The 11516-nt window shown below is 34.0% G+C and overlaps 1 protein-coding gene across 1 annotated transcript in view; it reads left to right on the forward strand.

Moving 5' to 3' along the window:
- LIG1 (DNA ligase 1) overlaps window positions 1–11516 on the forward strand; it is a 50866-nt gene extending 39350 nt beyond the window's left edge. Inside the window, exons 14-23 of the mRNA XM_072425280.1 lie at window positions 1812–1888; window positions 3469–3560; window positions 4842–4941; window positions 5639–5724; window positions 5801–5916; window positions 6533–6628; window positions 7100–7153; window positions 7323–7466; window positions 9888–9980; window positions 10964–11516. Coding sequence (XP_072281381.1) covers window positions 1812–1888; window positions 3469–3560; window positions 4842–4941; window positions 5639–5724; window positions 5801–5916; window positions 6533–6628; window positions 7100–7153; window positions 7323–7466; window positions 9888–9980; window positions 10964–11038 — 933 coding nt within the window. The 3' untranslated portion in view covers window positions 11039–11516. The remainder of the gene's footprint in view (window positions 1–1811; window positions 1889–3468; window positions 3561–4841; window positions 4942–5638; window positions 5725–5800; window positions 5917–6532; window positions 6629–7099; window positions 7154–7322; window positions 7467–9887; window positions 9981–10963) is intronic.

The following is an 11516-nucleotide window of genomic DNA, read 5'->3' on the forward strand; positions in this document are numbered from 1 at the left end:
CAAATTGAAACTCATTCATTCATTTTGTATTGGATTCAATACAAACTCCTGTATTCAATCCAATACAAAATAATTCAAATAAATACAAAGTGTGTAATTGGTAAATTCAAACTGTCATTTTGTAAATAAAATAAAAGTAAATAACTTGGAAATTCAAATTTATATTTTGTATTTGATTGGATACAAACTTGCGTATCCAATCCAATACAAAATAATATAAAATTAATACAAAGTACATAACTGGTAAATTCAAACGCTCATTTTGTATTGGATTGAATACAAACTCCTGTATCCAATCCAATACAAAAAAATAAATAAAATAAAAGTAAATAACTTGGAAATTCAAATTCTTATTTTGTATTGGATTGGATACAAACTCCCGTATCCAATCAATACAAAATAATTTAAAACAAACCCCAATAAATACAGAATCAAAGTTTTAAAAATTGCCACTTATTCCCTGGATGGCTAGTGTGTAACACTGTGTCTTATCTTACCTTTGCTGATCTTCGCCTAATTTTGACCATTTGCTACCTGCTTTGACCTCTGCCTGGACTCCGACATCTCTGCCTGCCGCCTGCCCTGACCTCTGCCTGGACTCTGACATCTCCGCCTGCTTTGACCTCTGCTTGGACTCTGACATCTCTGCCTGGACCTGGACATCACCACCTGCCTGACCCCCCCTGCCATGGCTTCAAGCTTTGTTTATGTAGTCATGTTTAAGCTGATTTTTGTGTTTTTCCTTTAATTTTATTAAATGTAATTTTTTTTTTAAATGATTGTGTGTTTCAAACATTTTTTATATTCATAATATCTACTAGAACCCCTGTTCGGATATATTTCTGTAAGTTACAGGTCTACAATTTAAAAAAAAAATTTCATGAAAAACAGTGGATCACTTTTGGTACAGAAATCTAGACCTCAGTGTAACGCTCAGGAGGTTAAAAAAGTTTTCTTGTTCCGACTTACATACAAATTCAACTTAAGAACAAACATACAGTCCCTATCTCGTATGTAACCCGGGGACTACCTGTAATGGTATTCTGTCTCAGTGGCTTCCTGAGTTGCTGTCCTCAAACAAGTTTTCTTGTTTCCAGTTTGTGACTCAGGAGGTATTGAAGCTTAAGACTTGCCACCAAGAATGATTGATTCTGTGTCTTATTGGGAATCCTACGTATTAATGCACAAATTAATTTTAGTGAAATAGGAGACCTACGTTTTTATAGAAATCATATTATTAAATCCTATAATCTGTTTATTAGAGAATAAAGTTCTTCACTTTTTTTTTGTTCTCCAAGAATCCTGTTTGCTACTTTAATAACACCCAAGTTATCAAAATGGGATCAGGTTTTGTTCACTGGTGAGATGGATTCTAAAAGTAGAAATAGTAATTACCTTAAATTGTCAATTGGAAACTTCATGGTAATCTGGTACATATGGCAATCATCGAAGAGTGGCAATGAGGGTGAAAGTTTCTAGTTTATTGATAAATTACCTTTTTAGTTAATAGGACATTTTGAACATGACTGTGTGTGTGTATGTGTATATAATGTGTGTATAATACGTGTATGTATATATGTATATTATGTACATGTTAGACATTATTAGAAGTCATGAATTTATGCAATCTTTGTGTGTAAAATAAAAAATAATGATATTTAGTTTTCATCTCCAAGTTATATATTAAAAATATAAAAAGTTTTTTTTGTTGCAGAATTAATGTAACCCTAATTTTAGAATATTTATAATGTTTTTTAAAAAAAAATAATTAGTCGACAAGGGCTGATTTATTTATACCTCTTCGTTTTTAGTCTATGAATAAGAAGATTGATATCATTAAGGGCTTGTTTGTGGCATGCAGGCATTCTGAAGCACGTTACATTGCAAGGTATGTTATTTTTACCAGCAGGTAAGCAAATGAGCATTTCTGTACAGGGGTATGACCAAAAATGCTTTTAGAATAATATTCTTTGAATGTGTCAAATATTTGTTAGCATTGACCTCGGTGTGTGAGCCTGGGAGGGGAATAACAGGTAAGGGTCGGAGGGGAGGATAATATTATAAGAGTTTCTTTATCACATATCACAGCAGTATTTAGTTTGACTTGCTTTTATAATACAACTAGCTGATTACCCAGCGTTGCCCAGGTATTTTTTTATTATAATCCTATATTATACAGGAAAAGGAATTAAAGCTATAGTGTTAAATCAAAGAAATGCTTTTTTTTTTTACAGGTTTTAAAATATAAGTACAATATACAATTAAACTACAATCCAAATAAATTAACCTAAATTAATGGCATATGTTCCAATGCCATTTTAAATGTTTTAGTAAGAACATTGTGCTCATGAAACATTCTTTGTAACTTTAAGACAATCTGAAATTTTGTTCCTGACATGTAGGTGCACCTTTGTTTAGTCTCTATTAGTTCATTTTCAATAAAATGAAGTTGTAGAAATTTTGGTGGTTGATCTGGCAGCGGAAGTAACAATCCCGCTTTATGGGTAAACTTGCCCTTGCACCGTGAATGTGGATGGAAATCCAGTCTGTTGAACAACTGATGTTGCGCTGAATGATGTCATTTGGAAACATGAGTTGTATTTTCTGATATTATTAAGAAAATGCTTTGACTCTGAGTTATTTGCTGATGTGTAATTCTAAAGTTCTTGTGGTAGTGTCTCCAGTTGGCAGAATTTGACACTCTTTTTTGCAGCAAATACCAGGAGACTCAGATTTAAACTTCTTGGCTTGACAGTAACTACAAACATTTTCCATTTTTCCGATGGTAACACTTGCATGCATGTAAGCAAAAAGGCACACTGTGACTGAGCAATACATACACACATACATACAGTTAGGTCCATAAATATTTAGATAGAGACAACTTTTTTCTAATTTTGGTTCTGTACATTACCGCAATTAATTTTAAATAAACAACTCAGATTTTCAGCCTAAATTCAGTGGGTTGAAAAAACAGATTGCATGAAAAAATGTGAGGAACTTAGGACTTTTTTTTTACACAATCACTGCATTTCAGGTGCTCAAAAGTAATTGGACAAATTTAAAAGCTGAAAATAAACTATTAATTTCTAATACTTGGTTGAAAACCCTTTGCTGGCAATGACAGCCTGTAGTCTTGAACTCATGGACATCACCAGATGCTGGGTTTCCTCCTTTTTAATGCCCTGCCAGGCCTTTACTGCAGATGCTTTCAGTTGCTGTTTGTGGGCCTTTCTGTCCAAAGTTTAGTCTTCAGTCAGTGAAACAAAAACGGCAAATTTAGAAAGTGGGGCCAGTTATGTCGGCATACAGGTTCTCTTCCTGTGTACTGGATGAGGGTGTTTGTTGCATGTATTCTTTGTGTGATGTATATTATGTTGTTAGGTATTGAATATCTAAAAAATGGATTGTCTTTTCTATACCTAATAAAATAATGCTTTTCTAAGTCTTTTTTTTTTTTTTTCCCAGATCGTTAGGTGGAAAGCTTCGAATAGGATTAGCAGAGCTTTCTGTTTTGGCAGCTATCGCGCAGGCTGTGTGCCTTACACCACCAGGCCAAGGTATGATCCACATATGTTAGACACATTGTTTCAGATTTTTGAATGTGCATGCTTGAATGCACACCTGTGATATATCATGTTTTGTCAGTGGCTTCATGACACCCCCTGTTTAGGATATGTGGGTGTCGTGCAGGTTTTATTGTATGTACTAAAATTTTTAAAAAAAGGTCCTCAATTTTATGTGTGTGGTTAATATATAGTTTTACATTTCAACAGCAGTCTCAGAAATTCAACTGACAAAAACATGCAAATGTGACTTAAAATAAATAGAGAATATTATGGTTTGAATAAATGTTCTTTAAAGCTGTAAATATTGATTTTACAGTCTTAAATACTTAGGAAGGAAAACCTAAATAGTTTGTGTCACTTGCCATTGTTTTATAATAAAATTCATTGCAGAATATATTTTTTGGAAGGGTATTCAAAATGCATCTGCTCTCTAACAAAATTGTGATAATAAAGATACATATGCATAATTTTACATAAAAAAAATCTTTATAGCCAAAAATTAACTGTGAAAAGTGTGAACTAATAAAACGGTTACAAAAGGAATTTTTAACGCTCCATCCTTCCAATGGTAGATGGTCTAAAACTGTATCTATAAAACTGTCCTCCAGTTTAAAAGTGTATTTTTTGTGGAAAACTATAAAGGTAATTATATCTTATTGATGAAGCACCAATTACCCCGCTTACACTATATATGTAAGATTACCTGGAATCCTAAGGTTGAGGAAAGGAAGGCAATTTCTTGTTGGTTAATAGTTGTGATACCCTGAGCTTACTGGAACATTTTTCTTAACATCACAATATCACGATATGCTTAATATCACAATTTTCAGCTAAGCAGCTGTAACGTGGTGTAGTTAAATTGCAATATTCTTTTATAATCTGTATCAGGCAGGCAATCTAAAATGAAACATCAGCTGAAGTAAGTGCACAGGAATGGACCTTCTATTCTAACTGGTGTGCAGATGTAAGGGTACAGAAAGCATATTGCTGCCAAGATGCAACTTTTCACTAGTTCGTATTTTATGCTTCATTTACCTTGTTTTAGAATTTTTTTTTTTAAATAATAATGTGGAATAAAATATTTGTTGTGTCCCAAAGATAGCAATTAGTTGTGTCTTTATGTGGTTATTGAATGTTCCATCCACAGATCCTCAGATCAAACAATACAGGGGTGCCTGTTTGGGTATCCTAGACCAAATCATAACTCTATTTTACTTTACATAATTTTTTTTTTTTATAATAAAATAATTGTGATCTGTTATGCTTCCACAGAGTTTCCACCTGCTGTGATAGATGCCTCAAAGGGAATGAGCACAGAGTCTAAAAAAGCATGGATTGAGGAGCATGCTTTAATCCTGAAGCAAACATTCTGGTTTGTGTTACTCAGAACCTTTACACACTTGTGCAAAAGTTTAAATTTATAGCTTGAGATATATATATATATATATATATATATATATATATATATATATATATAATTCAGATCCTCTAAAACTGGATTTATAGCCACTAAAATTTCTAGTGTATTTAGACATATATTTTTTCTTTCACCTGTAGCTTTCCTTTTTTTTAAATTAGAACATTGTTGATGCATTTGTTAATAATACTTTTTGCATTTTGTATAGAATTGTCCTTTAAAACATGTTCCTAATGTTTATTGTGTTCCTAATCTTTATTGTGTTTCCCAACATAAACTTGCAAGGTACCTAAAGTGAACATTTCAGCTATTGTAGCCATGAAATTTCCAGCGGTTGTGGGGTGGAGTAGCCTTTCCATTTGTATTGGAATCTATTTACTTGATACAGTCTTGTCCATGTTGCCAAAAAATAGAAATTGTATATATGTTGCATGAAATGGAAAACATAAAAACAAAAACATTTAAATCACACAAATATATGCAACTAGTAGATGCTAATCCTTTGAGGTCATTTTTAGACCTAAAATGTGTGTGTGTTGTTTTCTTTTTTAATATAAATAATGTGTGTTCAAAAAGGGAAAAAATGTCTTGGTAGGGAAGTAGTTAATGGTCATGTGTTGGTAAAATTTGTGTTTTCTAATTTTCGCTTTAGCGAGTTACCAAACTATGATGCCGTTGTTCCAGCTCTTCTGAAGCATGGAATAAAGGAACTGCCACAACATTGCCACCTTACTCCAGGTCTCAGTCCTTTACATAAAACTAGTAGTCTGTAAGTTTTATCTTTCAGTTTAACCCTAATGCAGTTATTTTTTAGGGGTCCCATTGAAGCCAATGTTAGCACACCCAACCAAGGGAGTTACAGAAGTGCTAAAGAGGTTTGAGGAAGCTGCTTTTACTTGTGAATATAAATATGATGGAGAGCGTGCACAGGTATTTTTATTATATTGTTCGAGAACAGTAAAAACAAAAAAACGTCAAATATTACCAAAACAAACACCAGAATACATTTTCAGCAGTTAACTCTTTTTCTGTTTTTTTTTTTTTTAGCTAGGTAGGCAAGTAAAATAGTTTTGACAAGTCAACAAGTGAACACTAACTTTTAGGTGAACTAGTACAAGTACCTTAAGTTACCTAGCATGTACCCTACCATTCTCATACCACTCAAATCAATCAGCTGCTTCAGCCCTGGCAAAAGCAATCTCTTGGTGTTTGCAGCACCTGTGACACTTTCCTGTCTCCCACAATATGACAATCGGTGTCATATGTTGAGTGGTTAATTTAATCCCTGTGCTAGCAACTTTGTCAAAACTTGCACATTCATTCCAAGAATCTGATCTTGTCCTTTTTATGAATAGGGGTAACAATGTGTTCATTGTTTTGTTGTTGAGACATTATACTTATGTCTTTATAACAAATATAATTGTGCTACCCATGTCCTTTTTTTTTTCTTTTACCAAGAGAATAGGAAATTTTAAAAAGCTTCACGAACATATCACCGGAAAAATAGAGACCACTTTGTTCAGTATTTTGTTTTTCCCCTCCATAGATACATATCCTAGAGAATGGAGAAGTGCATATATATAGCAGAAATCAGGAAAACAATACATCAAAATATCCTGACATCATCAGCAGAATTCCAAAGGTATGCTTCTTGTTGTATAAAAAAGTGCAATCCTGTTAGTAGCATAGAAGTAGTCTGTGGATCGACCCTTAAGTATGTTTTGTAATATTTGAAAATTGTTGTAGTTCATTCATAGCAGCTAGCTTCTTTAATTTAGAGAATCTCAACTGATGCTGTGTGTAGTTGTATAGCTATTTTTTTCATAAAAAGAGTTTTTTTTTTTTTTTTTAGTTTTATTCAGTAACCAAGAAAAGGAGTTAAACTTATGTTGGATACACCACCTGTTGAACATGATCTTTGCCACTTTAGAACCAAAAAAAGGCTCTGTTATGTGTTTTTTTTTTTTTTTTTTTTGTCTGAACTTCAGCCCGAAAGGCAAGTTAAACACAATACTTTTCTAATTTTAATCGGCCTAGGTTTAATGTATACACATGCCATGTTTTTTTCATTAAGTGGGTTTTTTTATGTAATGTTATCCTTTTTTTTTTCTAGATTGGGACAGGTTTTACAGATGAGGATTTGGAAAGTCACTACAATTTCCTAAAGGTAATCTAGCTTGTAAAACAACAAGACATTTTTCTTCTCTTCACTGAAAGGAAGTAAACAGTACAGTTATGATGTATCTATGTAGTAAAAATGTCACATTTATGAAATAATAACAGTTTCAGACGATTTTGTATATCATATTGGTGTTATTTATAAACCTTCATTGTAGGACCATGTCATTGATGGAGCACGAAGCTACTACCGCTGGGACAGTGCAGCAGAGCCAGATCATTGGTTTGAGCCTGTGCAAGTTTGGGAAGTGAAGTGTGCAGACCTTTCAATCTCTCCTGTTCATAAAGCTGCAATTGGACTGGTATGTATTTTGTGTAAATTGCATAAAGAAAAGGAAGTTTAAATGGTATTAGGAATATGCATGCGAACGCCTTGCCAACAAGTGATAGAGCATGATGTCCTTTATATCTCACTATATAATCTATATACCTGTATCATTATTGCAGATCTTCATTTGCTGGGTTCCTGCAATTCACCAGTTTGGCAAAGAGATCAGTCAATCACATGCAGTGCAGGTCAGCTCTGCAATATTCTTTGACAAACTCTTGCTGAACCTGATAGCACTTATCTGTGTTGAGATTAATAGTGCATAAGACGCTTTGTTTCATAAGTTCCTTTAAAAGCCTACTTTTAAGTCAATTAGAAACTTTCCCTGCCTTATTTTTTGGGTGCCTTATCAGCTCTAGTTTCAGCAAGAATAGTTTCAGAGCTGGTGGCACTGTCCATTTAATGGAAACCTTTTGGTTTTCAAGAAAGATAAGGTTGTAGCGAGACCACCAAAAACCAGCCGGGTGGTTACTGAAAAACGCTGGGTGGTGCGCCCAGCTAAAAGAAGCTAGGGAGGACACTGCTGTTGTTAAGTCCTGTCTGGTGAGAAGCAAAGCTCCCCCTAACTGGTTAAGGCACCCAGCAAGTGAATCTCGGAGATTTAATCATTGGGCATCTTTTTTAGGTTTGTAAAGCTGTGACCTGTGCTTTAGCCCACGTTGTCACCAAAATGTACAAAATGGATGTGTTGACTATTTAGTAGTAAAAACCAGTAGTGGGATCCCCCCCCCCAACCCTTAGACCTGGTAAAGTCCTTTCAAATTCAATTGGACCCCTTGTCTACATTGATGTAAATACAACCTAAATCCTTAATAAATAGTATTATTAAAGTTTAGTCAAATACTTACTATACACACTGTAAATTTCATCAGTTTCACAGATTTAGATTGATACTCCGTGTAAAGTGGTTATCTTGACATTGATCTTCAATCATTTACTGACTGAAAAGAGTTGAATGCAGCAGAAAAATACAAAACTTTCTAAAAACATGTTATTCAACGTTCAGTAATGAAATGAAGTGAGCAGTAACCCCCAGCATATATAGTCAAGTTTCATATTTTTTTCTCATTTGGTTATGAAATAAGAATTTACATTTTCAAAATATAAGATCTGTGCTTTAAATACATAACAGTTTTTTACTAAAGCCACTCTAGGTTAAGCAAATATGATACGGGTAAGCAATGTGAAAACAATTCACCTTTTCCTAACAGTTTGGGTAAATCTCCCACAATTTAAATAACAAAATTGTAAGTTTCTGATAATAGAAATCTACGGGTTATAATCCATTTAATGTCTTCTGCTTCCATAGACAAGAGGGCATTGCATAACATTGCTGCTGAGGGATGTGTTGACAGCAGCTTATAGTACAGCTGCATGGGCTTTCCAGTCAGATGACATTAATAGACTTAGAGACTTGACCCTTTCTTATATTCGTAAAAATAACTGTTAAAAAAACTGAAAAAAAAGGGGGCACAACTGGAAAAAGGTCCGAAGATGTTATGTTGGGTCCGTTGTCTATGCCCAGATAGGGTTTGTGGGTACACAACTTTTAATAGATGTTGGAAAAGAGGGGTCCTTCTGTTTTAAATTCATTTTTCAAATAGTTACTGTAATGATTGCCAAACTGTCATTAAACATTTACATATTTCACATTGGATTAATTTAGAAAAACGTACAAATCTGGAGTATAGGTTGATTCATACGCTAATTGAATCGTGTAAATATTTGGTAAGAATTGAGTCAAATGTTTATAAAGACCCCTAAGGCTTTTATTCAATTTTAAAATCAATACCAATATTCGCTTGATACAGTTCCGCTAAATCCAAGGTAGTAGCTAGCAGGCACTACTTAAAATCAAGAAAACATCTTTGTTGATAACATTAGGGAACAAGAAGTCCCAAATGGTAAGTAATGGCATTTATTAATTCTGGCTATTGAGTTGTCATTTCTGGAATATGACATTATCATATACTCTATGGAATGCATAGGTTAAGATTCATTTTGGGGAGGACTTTAATCTTAGTAGTCATGTAGAGAAGCTGAAAACGTCTCTGTGCAGCAATTTCAGTAACCAATTCCTTAGAAGGTGTTACACCGGTTACCACTTCTGCATGTCTACTGCAGCTGCTGCCCTAGTGTGTGCCAATTCGATTTTCTCACTTGAAGTAGCTGGTGGAGAACCTGCAGGAGGAATTACATAGTATGTGTCATTGTAAAGAACAAACTGCACTTTACAGAGCCATGGAAAATAAACCTCTACCTCAGCCCAGCTTTACTAATATGAATTTGGTATTGATCATATACTTCTAAAATTAATGTGTTAGATTCTGAATGTAGTTTGGTTGCCATTTTATGGAATGCATAGTAGGTGGTGATTAAAATCTTTGTGCTTTAGGTGGAAGATGAAAAGGGAATTTCATTACGTTTTCCACGTTTTCTTCGAATTCGAGATGATAAAAAACCAGAGGATGCAACAAGCAGTTATCAGGTACTGTAAATAACTTCACAGGTAACTTTACTATAGTTCTTTCCTGCCTTTGTACTTTCATATTGTTACCTATTTTCCTTCACTCCTGTTCTGTCTCAAATACTTGCATCCATATTTCATCATCAGAAGAATATGGGGGGTCACAAATACAGATTTTTAGACTCCAGGATTTGAAATAACTACACAATGAATCAATTTTCTGATTTTAAAGTTGAAATACATTATTTGTATTTCAATAAAAATGGAAACCATCTATCACATTACAAGGACTGGCAAACTGCAATACTACTTTTGGGTTTAGTTACACATACATACCCTGTCTGGCAAGGTAGCACAGCTGATTTTTCTCTGCTGTGTTTTAGATAACACTGTTAGTGTTGTCCCTCCCCAGCTTGTAACTGTACAGTGAAAGGAGAATCAGCAGACGGTATAACTATTTTCTTGGGTCAGTCCTTTCTCTACTGTTGCATTTATGCACTTTGTTAGCATATAAGCAGTGCAGGACCTCAATTTACCCAATATGAACCTTGAGAAATGTACTACTTTGTTTTTTTCATACTACTGAATTTGAATATACCGGTATCTGTCTGCTTTTTTTACGATTCAGTTAGGCTTTAAAGAGAAGCTGTATTTTCTTTTGTGGGGCAAATTCACAGCTTCACTTCAAAGCCAGACTCCCCACAAGGGCTTATAATGACCTTCCATTCTCATATTGCTAAGCACTAGATCTCTCGCATGTAAGAAAGAGGTGTGAGCCCCATGCTTCCCATTATCTGGAAGTAACCAATATTTACCCTTCGTATCGGGGCAAATGGAGCAGTGGGTGAACGGGCAGATCTGTTTCTTCAAGGACTAGACTTAAAGTGAATCTGTTGCTGCCCTTAAAGTGATGTCATTTGTCAAATAATTTCAGCAGATGTACCATTACTGGGAGAAATTGCTTGTTTCAAATGTAACATTTTGATTTCTATTTGTTTTCCCAGGTTGCTGAGCTTTATAAGAAACAACAACAAATACAGAACACAACTGCAGAAAAAGGAGACGATGATTTCTACTAAGTTTTGTAAATAGTTACACTATATGTTTATGGCATAAATAAATGAATTTGACTGGGCCATATATGTTCATGTGCCACCATTGTTCAATATACCAACTGCCATTCCATTCAGTAATGTTAGATTTCTGGCAAAGATATATAACTTTTACCAGTTATTTAACTTACCTTTATATGGGCTACGATTGCTGAAGGTTGGTACTCCTTCTTTTTTGAAATGGATGTTTTACATTCCTACATGGCCTGAAAATACAGACAAAAGTATCTTTTTAAGATAAATTAAAATGTCCACATCGATATACAATGTTATGGCTGTATATGTATGTATCTTTCTAGTTGTTTGTATTAGCATAATTCCTATGCAGCGTTTTTTTTTTTTAAAAAGGTAGGTGCTGCTGTTTAAGTGTTGCATTGTATTATTTTTATAAGATACTACTGAAAAAAAAAATAAAAATAAAGAAATGGAATTGTCAAAACTGCAA

Source organism: Pyxicephalus adspersus, chromosome 11 (assembly GCF_032062135.1).
Source record: "Pyxicephalus adspersus chromosome 11, UCB_Pads_2.0, whole genome shotgun sequence".
Lineage (NCBI taxonomy): Eukaryota > Metazoa > Chordata > Amphibia > Anura > Pyxicephalidae > Pyxicephalus > Pyxicephalus adspersus.